Source organism: Lutjanus erythropterus, chromosome 2, assembly GCF_056507025.1.
Source record: "Lutjanus erythropterus isolate fLutEry1 chromosome 2, fLutEry1.hap2, whole genome shotgun sequence".
Taxonomy (NCBI): Eukaryota; Metazoa; Chordata; class Actinopteri; order Lutjaniformes; family Lutjanidae; genus Lutjanus; species Lutjanus erythropterus.
The window spans coordinates 17,198,596-17,217,325 of record NC_139318.1 but is presented as its reverse complement, the minus strand read 5'-3'; the positions used below and the strand labels follow the sequence as shown (position 1 = coordinate 17,217,325).

Below are 18,730 nucleotides of genomic sequence, written 5' to 3'. Positions count from 1 at the left end.
AGGCATTTGTTAGACTTACTTTATAGCTGACACCTGCTGCTGATTGGCATTTACTAAAATATGAAACACCTATGATAATAATAATAATAATAATAATAATAATAATAATAATACTAATAATAATAATAATAAATTTATTTATAAAACAATGCTCAAAACAAATACAGTTCCTAAGTGCTTTACGTGAGAAAAATCTAGGATAAAACAATTGTGCAGAATAAATTTAGGCCACTACAAGTACAGAAAGTGAAATAGGTTAAAATACCAACAATAAAATGAGATAACATCCAGACATTCAGCACTTGATTTCTGATACACAAGACATTAAGTGATGTGGGTTCTCATCTTTTACATATCTAATATGCATGTTTACACGCAGCTGTGCATAGTTATTCTGATTAACGTACTAATGAAACAAACTAACAAAACAGCACACAGCTAACATGCTAACACAGAACACAGTGAAAAGGTTGGTGCTGTGATATTAGTGCATATCCAAAAACCTGTTGATATCCACGTCTTTCATAATGTTTAAAAGTATGTTTCTCCTTCCAATATTTCACCTGTCTAAGGATTTTTTTTATTTGGAATAAGGGCTAATTCTGAATCTCCAAACACAATATGATGTACGTGACCCTTGTCAAATACATAATATTGTCATATTCAGAATAATAGTGGGAAATTAGTGTGCCTGTTAACATAGTTAGTTAGGCTGTTGTGTTTGTGGGTAACGTCCTGCTGGGAGTGTGTGTGTATATAGAGCATTTGGGGGGTCAAGAATGGAGCCTTGGGGAACTCCACAGAAAGAGTTGTGTTTGACAAGTTTAAACGGGTCTAAGACAGGATCCCTGAGGCAGACTCATTTTTCAAGATGATCCAACCACATAGCGTCATTGATCAAATGGAGAACCATAATCAAGTAATATTTGAATTGCGCAGTCACTGGCACCAGCTGTTAGTAATAGATCAACTGTAGCAGTGTTTCTGATTTTGATTATGTTAGCTGGAGAGTCATCTGTAGATAGTAATAAATAGCTTTGCCTTTTTTAGCAGCATTTATACCGTTAGTACTATTATACTGTTGAAGTATTTCAGACACACATCATAAGTAATGGCATGCTTTCTTTTCCTTGATGACATTCAACATTTTGTACCTGCGTCAGAGGCTACAAGGGGTATTTACTGTCCTTTAATAAGTGCATTGAAATGGTCTGAACTGTTACCTCAGACAGATTGTATACAGCCAGGTATATCTGTGCTGGGGCTATCCAACAGAACTGGTTCCCCTGGTCATGCATGCCTGCCCCTGGATTGGAGAAACAGTTAACTGTTTAACAGCCTGGGGGGGAGCAAAGGAGGCTTTAAGATCCAACTCCACATTCCTAACCTCTCTCTGGGCTATAAAATGTGGAGCCCCAACAGCTCAGCTCCTCCTCCTCCTCCTCCTCCTCCTCCTCCTCCTCCTCCTCCTCCTCCTCCTTCTGTGTTTGCTTTCTGACTCCCTCCTTCTGAATCAGAGTGGTGGAGCGGGCTGACAGGGACGTACCATTCTTCAACCACAGGGGAACTTGTGTAGCAGAGTAAAAGGAAGTTGCTTTAGTTGTAGAGCTTGAAGCTTCCTGCCTCCCCTGCGATGTTTTTTTAGCAGTGGACTGGCCTGAGGTGGAGGGGAACGGTTGGAGGGGGGTTCAGTGGAGGAGAGAGTGAGAGCAGCATTTTGAAACCCAGCTGATCAGAGCTGTGGTATTCTGCCACAGAGGCAGAGGGAAAGGGTGCGTGACTGGAAAAAAGAGAAGATCGAGAAGACATCTGAAATATTTGTGATTAAGATTGAGAATATAGAAATAGAAATAGAAGAAGAATAGAAGAAATGTGTCCTTCCTTTCATGAGAAACTGGGAACTTGTAAAAAGAGAGAAGCTCTTTGGAAAGATGTGAGAGCTGTTGACAGGGTGGAAATCTGAAGAAGAAGACAAGCACAGAAGAGGATCCATCAGGCTTTGGAAACCAGCCCAGTGAATCCTTTAGGTAAACAGAGGGTTGAAGAAGAACCCCCGTGGAAAGAGGAGGGATGTCTTGGCTGTCACCAGTGTCATGGGCCAAATGGACGTGGACGGCAGTGCGAGGGGGAGAGGGAGAGGAGGATGAAGATGGGCTGGAGGCCAGCGAGGAGAGGGAGCAACGTGGAGAGAGAAGAGGAGAGGAAGAGGAGGAGGAGGAGAGATCTCAAGGCTGCAGGCAAGTGTTGAGCTGGAGCCCCTGAGACTTCTGACATCGTGATTCACATTGTCTGGACTGAAGAAGAGGGCATTTTCACATGTCTGTTCATGAGTGTTGATGAGTGTGTAACCACCTATCAGGTTGAGGAATGTCTGACATTATGAGGGTTAGAAAAAGAAGAAAAAATATGCCTCTTGTCATATCTGCATCAACAGTTCTGCATAAAAACATCTAATGAGTTATGTTGTTGTACAGCGCTGACACATTTCTGGCATGGCTGCCATAGTTTAGTCTGTGACAGCAATTGAACTGAATGTGTTTCTGGTACATCCTCATTTCTGTGGCTTCGCAGAAATATCACACCCTCCAGCACTGCAGTCAGGTACGGTTTAGTTAGGATGATGTAATCATTGCTAATACACAAACATTACAGGACACATGCTGAACGCATGATGGCTCCTCATGTCTGCTTTGATAATATTATCTTGGCCATTGTTTCTAGCAGGAAATTTAATAGAGATTCACAGCTACTTTTTTGTACTGACATTATTTTGACCAGATAATGTGTCACTACTCTGCCAAAATCCATGTTTGTTTACTGTACCAGAGTCACATCAATATCTAACTGCACTGTGACGAGGCTTCCTAAGTGATCAGATCAAACTGGAAGTTGCTGCTTTACAATGTTAAAACCTTGAGTCTGTGTTGTTGAGAAAGATCCATGTATCTTATATTAAGATGGCTACATACTGTATTGTTTGTGTGGTGCAGTGTTATACCTCGTGCTGTATAGTGCTGAAGATGTGACAGGAAATAGTGGGTTGCCCTATTTCCTCCTTCTCTCATTTGTCTTAGTGTTTCACTTTGTCCCCATTATTGACATGAATCAAATAGTGTCTGTTGAGTGTTGTTAAAGCACAATATGGCATTAGAGGAGAAAGGAGGGTATAATATAGATAGATTTGGGACAGTAGAAAACTTCAAGTCATCTCTCAACATAACACATAATGAAAAGTGCACATGATAATATTCAGTACACTTGAGTTTTATATTCAAATCAGCATTGACCCTTTTGTAGATCACTTTGCTGTGATCTTTTTTATGCAAAGAAAGGTTTGGAAAGTAAAATCAGTATTTGGTTGAACTCCAGTCTACTGTGAAAAGGAGTCTCAAGTAGACACTGATTCACTTTAAAGGATCAGCAGCTGAAACCAGCTGCAAAACACAAAACACATTTTCACAGTGGAGGCCCTGGCCCTCTTGCGAGGTGCCAGACGCTGCAGCAAAAATGCTAAAACTTAAAAAGATAAAATTGAAAACAAAAAAAAACATTTGAAGTCTTAGTATTATCAGTAAGATGTGTATTATTTTAATGTATAACTTTAGTAATACTTGTGTATAACATACCGAAATCTAGTTTTTCATGTCCATCTTTCTAATTGTCTGCCAGTTAAAACATCATTCATCACACACAGTGTTGACCTGGACCAGTCTGCACCCGCTTCGAAGCTGCTCTGCTCCTGAAATTTAGCTAGATGCCTCAAGACCCTCTCAAATGAGTGTTTAAAAGCATCTAAACTTCAGTGCATCCAGCGGAGGCTGAAAGAACAGTTGACTTTGGATTTTTAAAGACAAATCTCACAAAAGGAGGCCCATACACTAATGCTGTTCGGTGGGCCTTGCCATTGAAATGTTAGATAATGATACCATGATTCTTACAGCATCTGGAATCAAATAATATTTCTGTATGATTGAGCAGATTTGGGAGTGATCAGAGATAAAGAGCTGCATTTGTCCCCCTATTTGCAGATATAGTATAGTTAATGCAGTTCTGTTTATGCAAGTCGTCTTTACAGTTTACAGTGCTGATTCAGTCTTTTGCATTTTCATATATATGGGCCTAATTCCAGCATTTTTTAGGGGGTCACCCCTCCTCAGGATCATTCTGTCCTGCTACTTTATCATGTTTTGAATGTTTTTGAAGTTTATGGTCTCTCTCTCTGGCTTCCACAGCTCTGACTCAGAGGGTCATTTTGACACTCCTGAGGCAGCAACTCCTGTCCGTGCCCCCCCTACCTTCCCAGGAGAGCTGGAGAACAACAACGCTGATCCAGACAAAATAGGTGAGGCCACTGCTGAGCACATAACAGACACAGAGAGTGAGAAAAGATAAGGAGGAGCAGACCAAGACTAAAACACACTGCTGCATTAACACCTCAGGGTAGCTGAAGGTTCTCTTTAACATTACAAATATTAAAAGAAAGTACAAAAGCACATACTGTAGACAGTGTCCCTTCTTGAAGTTGCCATGGAAGCAAGGGTCTTTTGATGTTGCTCCAAATGTTCAGCCACGTGTGCAGGAGTTTATCTTCATAGTCAGCAAGAGAAAAAAATCATATCAGCATATAAATTCCACTACTGCGCCTGAACTGTAGCACATCAGGTCCACCATGCCAGAGTAATTGGATACATGTGTCTGTGTGACTGTTTCAGGAATGTACCTACCTACAGCATTTTAGCTTTAGCTGTTGTGAGTGCCAATAACAAATTATGCCAATATTCAAGTTTCTTATGGATCATATAAGCAGTTGTTCAGTTGCAGTGTTTTAGCACAGGTATGTAAGGTTACCTAACCTGCATGCTTGGTATGTTAGCTGGTATGCTCACTGAGTCTGGATTTTGGGTGGGTTTTGGGTGCGAAGATGGCGGAAGTGCTGTCATTGTCATTTGAATCACTCAGAGGAGGAGCCTGCAGCAGAGTGTGGGAATGGCCTTTGCCCTGGAATTCAACAGGTTCAACAAAAGCTTCAGCTTACTCTGTTTTGAACTGGTAACTGATAGAGGTCACAATGAGGGGAGTGACTAAACAAAGCTTATTATCATGCTGAAACCGTCATGTGGCTCACTCTTTATTAAAGATGTTTTTAGGAGGCTGTGTGTTGCAGTAAGGCCATTTTGATAGGATTAAATCCTTCCTGTAGAACAGCTCCAACTACTTTTTACAAAAGTATACATTGTGAAAGTCGTCCAGTATAGAGCGAGGAAGGCGTTCACTTTTGTTTCAACCACAAACATCCTCTCCTGCAGCTGTGAATCAGGAAGTTTGGATCCTGGCAGGCAGGAGCTAAAGAGCTTCTAGAAACGTATTTGAATGTAAACATGCTGATGGCTGTGTTACTCCGTGCCCATCCAAAGTCTGCATTACTACATCAGTGTCCGTCTATACGTGGTGACAGTTCATAAATATTTAATGGGTGATTTAATAGGTGAAGTCTTTGTTAAAGCCAAACAGGCATCTGATTACAGTAACAGATGGATACTTGAGAGTTGTTTTGTATGTCTCCTGTGGTGAAATGCATGACAAACTGACATTTCAGCTGAGTTAATACATGTTTACTTTATTGTCAACACTATTTTGCAATGTTTTGGTTTTTAAAGCATTGAAAAACTGATTTAAAGGCAGCTAGCTTCACAGCTAACTGAGCTAACTAGCTGACACCATGTACAGACCACAGCAGACAGAAGTTTAGCTGCTCTGTAAGCTAACTGTGTTAGAACCAAGATGATGAACTGACACTGTAAGCCAAATCATCTTGGTACTGTTCTCTGCTGTTAAACTGGCCTTATAACCTTTAATGGCATGATGTGTCCAAATGTGTCCATAGTTGAAGAACAGGAAATTATTCATGTCACCATTACAAAAGCAGTGTAATAACATGTAATGACATCGATATGACAAGTCCAAGATGTACCACTGGAGGTCAAGGAGAATATCCATGACACATTATAACAAACGCTATGCACTGGTACATAAAATGTTTCACTCATACTAGATTAATTGAAGTATATCATAAGAAAATAGTAAACAAATGCAAAACAGTCCATTTTATTAATCAAATTAGCCCACATGTTTTGTGTATTATTACAAACAGACACTGCAGCTGAGTGAGGATTTTCCCACATTAAAACAAACCAAAATACAAAATCAAACCTATACATACTGATAAACACACACACACACACACACACACACACACACACACACACACACACACACAAACAGAAAGCCTTATAGCTTCTCAGGATGATTACAAAAAGAAAATATTTGATCATACTTGCATGTAGATTTGCATGAGGACATATTTTTATGTACTGCATGAATACTTTGAAAGTGATACTCTAGCGACATACTAACATGAATGGAAGTAGGTAGAAACACAGCAGGCAGTGCTAGTATCCTAGCAACATAATATTGCATGGATATGGTGGGTATGACAGGCATACTGAAATATGTTGATGTGTCAAAAGGTTCCCTGGAGGCAATAATTACACCACAACAGTCGCTGTCCCTGTTGTGCTCAACTCACAACACAAAATAAATCAGAACCTGTTTTTTCTCTCTTTCTTACTGTTTTCTAATGCACTGCTTGGTTTAAATGTCATGGTCCTGATAGTAAGACATCACCATGGCAACAGCAGCAATTGTAACCATTGGCTGGCATGCAACCAATCAGACATCACCTTCATCTGAGTGAAGATGTGATTGGAGAGATTATCATAGGCAAAAAAAGGATTCCCCAGTCTGGGATCAATAAAGTACATCTATCTATCTATTAGAGCTGGTTAATATCTGGATATTATCTATCTGTCTGTCTGTTTCTCTGTCTATCTAATTCTGTTTTCCCCCCCCTCATTTCATCTTCAGATGTGGAAAAAGAGGAGCACCTGATAGTGACTGCTCCTGCTGAGGATCAGGATATTTTGCTCAACCACAACATGGGTCAGGATGAGCCTGCGGTGCCCATGGGTGGTCCATTGAAAGTAAACATGCAGACCCTGGAAGCAGAACAAACAGAGAGTCTTCCAGAAGTCCTTGGCTCTGTGCCTGACCCTGCTTCATCCTCAGTGAAGGAGGCGTTTGAAGAGGCTCACTACACAGAACCATCCCCTGAGCCATCCCAAGACCCTGTTCCCATCCTAGTTGCAGAGCCTGTCCTGGATATGGCTCCGGCTCCGGCTCTGGCTCCTGCACCAGCTCCTGCTCCAGCTCCAGAACCAACCCCAGAACCACAACTAACCACAGAACCAGACTCACTCCAGAGCAGTGAACCTGCCGTCAGTGCAGCTCCGGAGCCTCCTGAGCAGGAACCTGTTGCTGAACCAGAACCACAGTGCAATGGCCTCAACCAGACAGAGCCTATTAAAAAGACTAAAAGCAGCAAATCTAAGCCTCCAGCTCTGAAGGTAAAGGCCTCGCTGCTGAACGAGGTTGCCCAAACAAATGAGGAACAAGAACTTCCTGTTCCCAAGGCCACTTACAACTTTGACCCTGACCAGCTGGACGACAGCTTTAACCCCTTCACCTGCGGCGGATCTAAAATTCAGAACTCTCCCCCACCGTGTGGTTCAAGCTCTCTGCCCAGAGTTGAGCCACTTGGTGGCTCACTACCTGTCTATGATGTTAGCTCAGCGGCTACAGCAGAGGTGGAGACGACGGAGCCATCTTCAGAGGCGAAACCTGTGAGGCTGGAGTTCGGTCTGGACGAGGAGCCAGTCAGTAAGCCTCCTTCAAGGAAACTAGGTGGTAAAAAGACAGTCAGCAAACTTGCAGCTAAGAAACAGAAACCTAAAGCATCAGAGGCTTCTAGTAAATCAGCACCAGAGCCCACAGTGTCAGAAACAGACTCTCAGCCAGTGTCAGAGCCAGTTTCCCAACCAATCTCAGAACCAGTTCCTCAGCCAGCATCAGAACCAGTTTCAGATCCTCTTCCAGAAACTGCTTTGGCAGTCTCAGACTCTGCTGCACCTCTGAACCTTGACGATGTTCCTATTCCTAAGACGGGAACGTATAACTTTGATCCCAGTCAGTGGGACGATCCAAACTTCAATCCATTTGGTAGCAATAACAAAATGAGCAACTCTCCAAAGCTCTCCAAGGGCTCCTACAGTTTTGATCCGGACAATTTTGATGACTCAGTTGACCCTTTTAAACCTTCCAAAACCCTGAGCACCGAGGACTCGTCCAGTAGTGCCCCTCAGGCACAGAAAAAAGTAAAAGATGAAGGCAAACAGAAAGCAGGACAACCAGCAGGGGAGAAGAAAGTGAGGCAGATTCCCAAGAAAAGCAAAGAGAGGACAATCACGTAAGTCTGTCTTAACTTGCCCCACGAATTTGTAACATTATCACCAATAATAAAAAAAATGTTGTCAGTTACCAAAAAGTCAACATACAATAATACCACAAGGAAAAGTTAAAGATACAATATTTTTGTAATATTAGAAAACAAAAAAAACATTGTTTATTGAATAACAAATCTGATGTTTACAGCATTTTTGTGCATATAAAATTTGTTTTTCCTTTTGACTTAAAGTGCTCCTACTTTCCTTTTTAAATAAGCCATGAAGCATGTGCAAAAATTGGCATGAATTGTTTTTGGCAATGAATGCTTGAATTATGCATGTACGATTGCAAAGCAGAAACAATGCCACAGTCAGTTGCTGTCCCTTCATAAAATAAAATAAAAATAGAAAAATAAAATCAGGGAAAAAACATTACATTGCTTTTTATGACAGCTTGACATCTATCAAACCAATAATGTCTTTGTCACGACAACCTGACATTATCAAACTGTCATATGTGGTTGGTTCTGGTACAACTGATGATGCTTTGTGGCTGTCATGAGACCATTGTAAGTGTGTCATGGACAGTTTCCTTGACCTCAAGTAGGTACATTTTTGACTTGTCATACAGATGTCATTAAGTTTTATCACACTACCCAATGCTTTTGTAACAGTGTCATGAATGGAACTAAAATGGTACCCTTTAGACTTGTCATAATAATGCCATTAAATGTTATAAGGCCAGTTTGATGACAGAGAGCAGCAGGAGCTTCAAGATATCTTTATGACAAGTCCAAAATGTGCCACCTTACTTGAGGTCAAGACAAACAGTTATGACACACTTAATATGGTCTTATGATGGTCAGTGTCAAGACCAACCACATATGACAGTATAATGTGAGTTTGATAATGCCAAGTGGTCATAACAAAGACATCTAAAGCAATGTCAACTTTGAATTAAAAATCACAACAGTCATAGACTCATTTATTTTCATGGCTGATGCTATGACATGTTATGTCAGTTTTATGAATACTCTTTGAAATAAAGTGTTACCTAGAATAATTAACCATGTTATATCACAGTAGATATTATCACAGTCTGATACGTTATGGAAACTTTTTTTTAATTGGGACATTGCAATATTCAATATATTGTTACATCCCTCATATAAGGTTTAGATTTATCTTTCTGTGGTTGTATGTGTTAGTATTTACATCTGCAAGTGTCTGAATTCATACCAAATAGTGCTTTGAACACACGCCAAACACTTAACACTGCATACTGGCCATTGGTGCAATTCCCAGGTTATATTTAGGCTCCTAAACGTGCTTATAGTTGAGTGGTTGGACTAGTTTCAGCTTTTCCAGGTCTGTCGGCATCTTGTGTTTATGCTCAAACTTGAACCTATCTGCTGAGTGTCTAACAGGCTGAGCTGAACACCTTACGCGCTCTTCTTTGTCTCTTCCTCCTGCTCCATTCTTCATTCCCTTAATCAATGTCCCCTCCATCCTTCATCCTCCTTCTCTTGCGTGTTATGTAATCCCCAAACCTCTGCTTTCGTCCACTTCGATTAGCGCCAGGACATCTGAACAAGCCAAGTTTCTCTGTTTTCTGTTGTAAGTACTCTCCCTATCGATGCTCTCTTTTCTTTCATGCATGTTCGCTTCCCATTGTACTCTCATCGTGGCATGTGCTAGGGTCAGAGCTGACCTGCTGAGGGAGCATGTGAGGAAAATAATGTCCTCTTCGGTTTCACCTCAACTCACAAGGCCATCCCCTGTTACATCAGCAAATTAATTTGTCCCATCTTGTGATCCCTCATGAAGTCTGGCAGCATTAGTATGGTTATATTAGCTATGTACACAGCTGTATCTCCTTTAATATGGTGCTATGCAGTCAGCTCTAAAGCCATAGAAGTGCTTGCAGCTCTATGGTTGGAAAAACAGGAGGAGGAAGAATTAAAATGTTTAGGGATCGCTACGTTTGGATCGACATATTCTGACAGTTATGTTGTCATCTGCTTGTTTTGAAGGAATACCTGTAAAGTTCAGAAGTACGACGAGAGCCAGTCATTGGTGCTCGACGTGTGCAATCAGGTAATGTGTAATGTGTTTTTGCTTGTGAGCGTTGTGTCAGTTGAAACGTTTCAGCTTACTGCAGTGACACTGCAATGTCCATTATTCAGCAGCTGTCCAACCTCCCGGCCTCACCTCTTCAGACACACACACACGCATAGATACACTGTGACACCAGCTGACAGTAACATCAGCAGTGTCTCCGGCTCTGCAGTGCTGGCTTGGCATGCTGACAGATCTGTGACTTATCACTCTGCAGTCAAGTATTAGTCTGCTGCCCCCATATGCCCTCAACATTATCACCTCCTAAGGTGATATTCTCAGGATATTGTATATGTTACATAATATCAGAGTCTCTAAGATAACTTTTTGTTACAAAGGTGTCTAGGCCCACAAATATGACCTTACATAACTTAACTTCCCAGTGAACGTTGGAATCTGTTCATTAATCAGTAGAGTTGCATTGGATTTCTAGGATTGTGAGACGTGATACATTCGTGTCTGAAGTGTGACTATATTTTTTATGTTAAGTTTTAATCCACAATGGTAGAATAGAATAGAATATAGTTACTTTGTTTTTAAGTTTCAAGTTTATAAGTTAACCTAGTTAAAAGTTTTAAGTTGTATTCAAGATCTACATTATCTTGGTCTGTTCTCCGAGATTCCAAGGCTCAACACAAACAAAAATATTTTGTTTTTTGTTTTGTTCAAGCTAAACATGCAAGAACCCCAGAAAAACCTTCTATTAGTATGAAAAGATATTAGCAGATGATGTTATTGATATTGATAGTATTTATCGTATTTGATATCTTATGTAATGAGTATGAAATCTAATGCGGATCCTTCCGCCCTTTTCTCCAGGAGGAGGATGAGGTGGTGGTTCAGACGCCTGAGATCACTCAGCAAGTCCATCACGCCACTGATGAGGAGAAACTCGCCTCCACCGGCATTATGGGCCAGGCAACAGACAGCCAGGAGGAGAGAGGAGAACCAGAATGCAATAAAGCACCTGTGAAAAAACAGCCAGTCAAAGATGTATCTGTTATGGACGGTACGTTCGGATCTTCACACTCTCTGCTGCGTGTGGAGTTTAAAGCAGTGTTTAAAAGCAAAATGAACAACAGCAGATAGTGAATAGAGACTTCATAGATCTACAGATAGGAGTTACTGTTAAGTCATTATTTAGGAATAAATTTATTCTAAAGATTACAGTTTTTTCCCATTAAGGCAGTTTAAGTGGAAGTAATAATTGACTTATCTGTTCACAAAGTAGTGCATGTTTTTATTATGTGAAGAGAACAGCACTATTAGATAAAATAATTCAGTACCCATAATATCTGGTCTCTTTTCCTCCATCCCACTTTCTATGATCATTTGTGATGCATTTAAGTTTGTAGTGTATTATTGGACAAATGACAGGCAATTTTTGCTCAGTGTATGCATGAGGCATGGTCATAAAGAAGTTAACATGATCAGAGAGGTGCCACTTTCAACAAGAGGATAAATTGTAAAGTGTCAGCGAGGAGAGCAATTCAGTTATATAACAAGTACTGTTGGAGGCTGCGAAGGCCCAAGAATGTGTCGAACTTTATGAAGAAAAATGGAGTGTGCAAGCTCAGCAAAACCCTGTCCTGGATATGAGAAAGCTGGAAATGTTACACTGGGGAGCTTATGCTTCCCACGGTTGTGCATTAAAACCAGTCCATGTACCACAATATCTTTTCTTGACAAAAGCAAGAAACCAGATAGAAACCAGACAAAAAGTGCCTATTATTCTTATTCTTATTCTTATATTATTAATAGAATAAATACAGGTAAAGACACAAGAATAGCAGCATATGTAGAAACTTGTTTTGAATTAAGTTGTAAATGTTATGGAATAAAATTGTAACTAGATGTGTGTAATTAGTACAGCAGTTGTCATTTCTTATTGAATTATGTCCCTTTCTCCTCAAAGTTCCTGAGACTAAGGTTGCAGATCACCTGGAGGAGAAAGACATCTGCAGTCTGAAGGACACCTGCAGTCTGAAAGATGATATAGTAAGTAGACTAACCAGGTGGGAGCAGTATGAATATTTTAACATGACCATCTTGTTTTTGCACCAACTGTTCTTCATCTACTTTGGGAAGAAAAAAGTTTAGCCATAATTTAAGTCCTCCTTTTTATTTTTCACAGTGGGGCAACAGTTAGCTCATGTTTCGCTTTTCTATGCCCCACTAGCTATTTCTGCAGCAATAATCTAATAGTGTTTACTCACACAATATTTATCTAACACGACTACACTTGCACCTTCAGGTTATACAAATGTTTGATTAATAAAAATAACACAAATGTGAACCCAGAGCACTCCTTCAAAAAGATCAGGTGATCTGAAATGAAAAGCAAACAGAGCTGAAGCATTTGTGACATGCCATAAGGGATCTGCTTGCAAAATTTAAAGATCACTGATGTTCTTGTGAGATCTTACACTGAGCACACTTTGTGTTTTCTGCATGTCCCACAGAGTGAGATATCCACGACCCAAACAACAAAGGTGCCCAGCAGTGAGGTCCTAGACACAGCAGCTCTGTCCCAGGACAGCATACCTCTGAGTGAGATGGACAAGGCCGCAGTGCTCACCCTGATCAGAGAAGAGGTACATCCCTGCCACACACTCAGACAGACAGTGCTCATTTCATAGTTTTTTTTTTAATCTGAACATTTTTCTCCTAATGTTCTCCAATCAGATCATCACTAAAGAGATTGAGGTCAATGAGTGGAAGAGGAAGTATGAGGAGTGCAGAGCTGAGGTTATGGAGATGAGGTATGAAGCATCACTGTTTCCCCTGAACTTTGCTTCACATATAAAAATATTACAGTGAAAATGTAGACAACAACATACATGATTTAGAGGAACAAATCTGACAAATGGTGTACTGTCTATTCTTATCTTGACAGGAAAATAGTTGCAGAATATGAGAAAACAGTTGCACAGATGATTGGTGAGTTGCTGCCACCTGGTGGCCTTATATTCTGGTTGTGTTTGTTTAACCAAGATGACTTGAGAATGCCTTATTATAAGTACTGTGTGTATTTCATGACTGCTCCCCCAACACCTCCAGGATACATTTAGATTAGGATTACATTACATAAGGACACACTGCGCTTCTTATCAAAAGGGATGTATCATTCGTCTCTTCTTCCATAGTCAAAGGACCAGTTATGTGCCACCTACTTCAAAAGGAGCAGGTCATATACTGTTATTGAGAGCTATGAAAAAAATATCACAACAAAAAATAACACTGTTAATTGAGTTAATTTTGTAAGTTAATATAATTATTTTACCAAGCAATGCACTCTCACTGCCTGCCGTTTATCTCTAACATGACAGCTGTACATTAGTGCTCGTAAACCTTAGATTTGATACTTTCAAACATGATAAGCAAGAAGTGCACTGAGGTCTAAAACTGTCCGATGATGGAGGATATCACTTAAGTAATATCTGTGATAAATATCAATAATCAATTTTATAACGTGCTCCAATAGCTGCAATACCAGCAATGTAAAACAGACTTATCAGGACTAAGCATGAAAACATAAGTATGCGTTTTCTACATAGCCAATCGAATGCATGCATGTTTCCGTGGCAACACAACAAATACAGTTTGTGCTGCTGTAATTACATTACACGGCTTTGTTCAATGACATTACTAATTCACAGTCCAACAGGTTTTCATATATAATGTATTCGATCAGATCATGTCATCAGGAAAAGAATTAGTGAAAGGGAAGCACTTTCTACAACTGATTTGTTTGAATAATTTGATTTGAATAAGTTACCATCATGATCTAGCCACGTTAAAAGAAAAGCCACTGTCATACTTGAAAATCTGGCTATAGACTTTTGCTAACCCATTAATCTTACTTTGTAGTACACCCCTCTGGAGTAGCCTACAGATCTAGAGCAATAGAAAACATATAATTGTTCTGTACTGTCTTTGCTTTTAAGGTTTTTCTTCTTTTATTTAACCTTAATCAGACAGGTAATCTCATCAAGACACAAAGTCTCATTTTCAAGAGAGATTTTTTTGAAAACAAAGGGTTACACACACAAAGATACAGACAGGACAATTTTGAGACATAAAATACAAAACATAAAATGATAAATACAAAAGGGCTAAATGATCAGGATTAAGTACTATAAACAAGAGCAAACCCTCACAGACGTTTTTTCTCTCTTCATTTAAAATCCCCAAGGGGAGTCATTCTGGACAGCTTCAGTTTCTACTGCAGTGTGTTCTAGGTTTAGGGGGAAGAGTAGGAACAAGCTTTATTATTCCAAATTCTCAATGAACTGAGGGGATAGAGGGATTAATAAAGGTCCTGGGACAAGACAGTTTAAGTGACATGTAAGTAGTTAAAGTATGGATTTATAAATGAAGGTACACCCGTTCAAAGTTCTCCACATGGATAGTCATGGTCACAGTTACATTTGACAGTGCTGTCTCAGTCCAGTTTTTAAGATAAGTGGTATCCATCATATCGTTTCCCTCCTCTGTTTGTTTGCAGAAGATGAGCAGCAGCAAAAGACCCTGTCCTGCAGTAAGTCAGTCAGGCAGTTGACCGCAGAGAGAGATCAGGCCATGGCTGACCTCAACTCTGTGGAGCGTTCATTCGCCGACCTCTTCAGGAGGTATGAAAACATGAAGGGAGTCCTAGAGGGCTTCAAGAAGGTCAGTAGAGCTTTGGGATAAGTCGCATGAGACACTGTCCAGGCCACTGCCACAGATATTTAGATGTCCTCTGCATGTATCTCTCCAGAACGAGGAGGTGCTGAAGAAGTGTGCGCAGGACTACCTGATGCGGATCAAGCAGGAGGAGCAGCGATACCAAACTCTCAAACTGCATGCTGAGGAGAAATTAGACAAGTAAGCCTCCATGTCTGTAGTTTGTGATTCCAAGATTCAATCTTTATACATCCATTATAGTCTGTAATTTTAACATTTCTCATGTCCTTCACTTCCTCTGTAACAGGGCTAATGAGGAGATTGCCCAGGTACGTGCCAAGGCCAACGCTGAGGGAGTCGCACTGAGCGCCAGCCTGAGGAAGGAGCAGATGAAGGTGGAGTCACTTGAAAGAGCTGTCCTTCAGAAGGTAATCATGATTAAAATGGATTCACTGTGTTTTAACTGTGTGAGTGCAAAGTGGAGTATGCCGAAAATACACTGAATAAATGTGGTTAAAAGCCTTTCACTTAGAGTTTTGTGTGTTGGTTTAGGCCTTCCTTTCAAGTCTAAAGTCTGGTAACAGGGCATGTTTAAACATCATTGAGTTACTGTCACACCATGGTATGAAGGAATTATTACTGTAAACAAACATGATCACAGTTGAGATGTTTTGTGAGCTTTATTTCACACCGGTGGGTGAGATTACAGCACTATTTTACTCCAAGATTAAGACCACAATTCCCACAACCTGTTGTTTCCTGTCCTGAGGGATAAATGTGTCCTCCCATCTGCTTTTCACTTATTGTACCAAGAGGAACTCTTCTTGCATTGGAAAAGTATTTTTGTCTGTTTTGTGAAATTAGTTACAATGTTTTAAAACTTTTTCTTTTACTGACGTTTAATTACAGTGATTTGAAAAGTGCTTCACTTACACTTATCTGTAAAATCCCTCAACAAGTGCTGTCATTGATTTTATAAATACATGCACTAGCATGTCATCAAACACTAGAGGGCAGTGTTTCATTCACTAAAACCAGAATCTGATGGTAATACAGACACAGAACCCCACAATCAGTTCTTGGAAATAAAATACAAAAGTAAGAGATGAAAAATAGATAGGATGAAAAAATGTTTGCTGTTTTATACTTACTTTAAGTTTGTTGAGGGGTGTCAGCCCAACAACATGGTGGTCCTTCTCTGCTTTATCAGTTAGTATCTGTGGTGGAAGAAGTTCTCAGATCCTTGACTAAAGTTAAAGTATAAAGACCATGATATAAAAATACTCCATTGCAAGTTAAATTCAAAATGTTACTTAATTAACAAGTAAGTAGTTTTATGAGAAAAAAAATAGTTAATATCAAAAGTAAAGTACTCATTATGCAGAATAGTTTCTTTGAAAGTGTTATATCATCACTAATGAATACATGTAAGGGCTTTTTAATGCTGTAATTCATCAGTGTGGAGCCAATTCAACACACACACACACACACACACACACACACACACACACACACACACACACACACACACACACACACACACAAACACACTTTATATAGTAGTTTAGTACTGCATCATATCATACAAGTTTGAGCATATCATGTTTTTAAATGTTAAATGTAACTATGTATAAGTATCAAATAAATATGGAGTAAAAAAATAATAATAACACTCAAGTATGTTTGACAAGTATGTCAAAATTTTACTTAACTACAGTACTACAGAGTAAATGTATTTAGATACTTTCCACCCAGTGTTAAACACAATGGATATGCCCAGTTTAAATGTTGTAGTTGTAGCTGTGCTCATGGACTCTCCTGCTACAGAGAAACTTTTTGTCTCCATACAGATTTCAGTTGTGTGTTTTATCTTTAACACTAAGTCCTAAACCTTCTTTCTCTCCGTGTCTCTCACAGAATCAAGAAATCGAGGAGCTCACTAAGATCTGTGATGAACTGATTGCCAAACTGGGAACAGAATAAGAGGCCTTTTAATCAAACTGTCACTACAGCAGCATCGATGTAAATTCTGTGCATGGTCACATGTAAACACTCAGCAGCCTTTTTTTCTCTCCATTTGTGTTTTTTTAAACACACTAAAATACTTTTGATCTTTTGAGACTGAAATGTGAAACCAGAACAATAAGTGATTGTGTCAATCATGTCATGGCCGTTAAAGAAGCACAAAGTTATCATGAGATGTATTTTAATTATTTTGAAGGAGAAGCACCGTGATTTATTGACCTTTGGTCGAGGATTTACAGTAAAGGCTGATTTTATGGTTCAACGATACATCCATTTTAAACTGTCGATCTTTTTTTGAAATGTGTTTGCATTTGAAAAACTCAACTAGTTTGTTATATTACAAAGAATTTCCATTACCATTTTATACTGTATGTTTAACACAAAACTGTAGGGAATCATGTGGGAACTAAGGGAAAGACGACGTGGATACAGCACAGACATCTTTTACCACAGTGCGTCTACATGTAACTACCTGTGTTGATGAAAGGACAAATCTCTCTACTGAGTGCCTAAACTGATCAGAGTCTATTAGTTTTCTGGCCTATAAATATTTCCGGCTGCCATTTCTGTTCTGCTAAATATCTTCCTTCATCAGCGAATGAACTGAAAGTAATATTACAGAGTATTTCTTAAGTTGCCTTTGAGTTTATTTGTCTTTTTTGTTTCACAGGATAACATATAAGGAGGACCATACCTGCCAAAATCAAAAATAAATAAACGATTCAATAAATGTTATTGGTAGTAGTAGTAGTGGTAGTACTACCAACAGTAGTAGTAGTAGTTGTAGTATGTACCACAATGTAGGCATTAATTAGTATATAAAATTGATTAATCTCCCCGAAGTGACTTATCTCTATTTTATTTTTACATTTCTATGCATTTCTGCTTCGGTATGCTAATGAGGGGAAATGTAAAAGGAAAATACAGACATAATTAATGCAAAAGTGAATAATACAGAAATAAATAAAAAATAAATGAATAATTGAAATGGAAATTAAATGGCGAAGTAAATAAATTGTGGAATTAATACAAAGGTAATTAAATACAGAGGCAATCAAAACAGAAATATCAATAATGTCACATTTTATGAAATTCAAGCATACATTTATGTTTTATATTATTAGGAGTGCATTTAATGACACAGTCATTTATTTATTGAGTCATTTATTTACTTACTCACTTTTGATTTTGGCAGTTACTCCATAACCTCATACACCCTGGCATAAAGTATTCAGTTATTTAGAGATTGAAGTTAAAGCACAGAGTTTTGACATCTTGTACATGATGCCCCCCCCATAAATCTCTGGGATTGTTAAATATGAAGAGCACTTATGAGAAACTTAAATTCTGTTCTTGAATATCTTATTCATTTGATGATAGTTTGACAGTGATGGATGGAAACTAAAGTTTAGTTTGAAGCTTAAGTAGTAAAAACTTTGCTCTTATTATACTGCAATATTAAACCATGTGCCATGTTTAATTTTCTCGCTCTGTGTTTGAGTGTAGAATCACCTCCTGTTGCTGCCATGTAGATATCGTATTCACATTTTATCTGTGAGCCAAAATGTTGCTGGTGTGCCTTT

General features: G+C 39.2%; 1 protein-coding gene across 4 annotated transcripts in view; it reads left to right on the top strand.

Moving 5' to 3' along the window:
• The window catches only part of tacc1 (transforming, acidic coiled-coil containing protein 1), a 37,245-nt gene extending 19,537 nt beyond the window's left edge, over positions 1–17,708 (top strand). For 2 of the 4 annotated variants that reach the window (XM_084730139.1, XM_084730131.1), the window contains exons 2-14: positions 4,233–4,342; positions 6,925–8,362; positions 9,915–9,956; positions 10,373–10,436; positions 11,277–11,466; positions 12,373–12,455; positions 12,920–13,051; positions 13,143–13,219; positions 13,354–13,397; positions 14,965–15,128; positions 15,217–15,323; positions 15,430–15,550; positions 17,040–17,708. In XM_084730139.1, coding sequence (XP_084586265.1) covers positions 6,996–8,362; positions 9,915–9,956; positions 10,373–10,436; positions 11,277–11,466; positions 12,373–12,455; positions 12,920–13,051; positions 13,143–13,219; positions 13,354–13,397; positions 14,965–15,128; positions 15,217–15,323; positions 15,430–15,550; positions 17,040–17,105 — 2,457 coding nt within the window. In that variant the 5' untranslated portion in view covers positions 4,233–4,342; positions 6,925–6,995 and the 3' untranslated portion in view covers positions 17,106–17,708. Of the gene's footprint in view, positions 1–1,678; positions 2,238–4,232; positions 4,343–6,924; positions 8,363–9,914; positions 9,957–10,372; positions 10,437–11,276; positions 11,467–12,372; positions 12,456–12,919; positions 13,052–13,142; positions 13,220–13,353; positions 13,398–14,964; positions 15,129–15,216; positions 15,324–15,429; positions 15,551–17,039 lie in introns of those variants that run through there. The other 2 variants (XM_084730114.1, XM_084730122.1) reach the window with 2 other exon arrangements.
• The last annotated feature ends 1,022 nt before the right edge of the window (positions 17,709–18,730 follow it).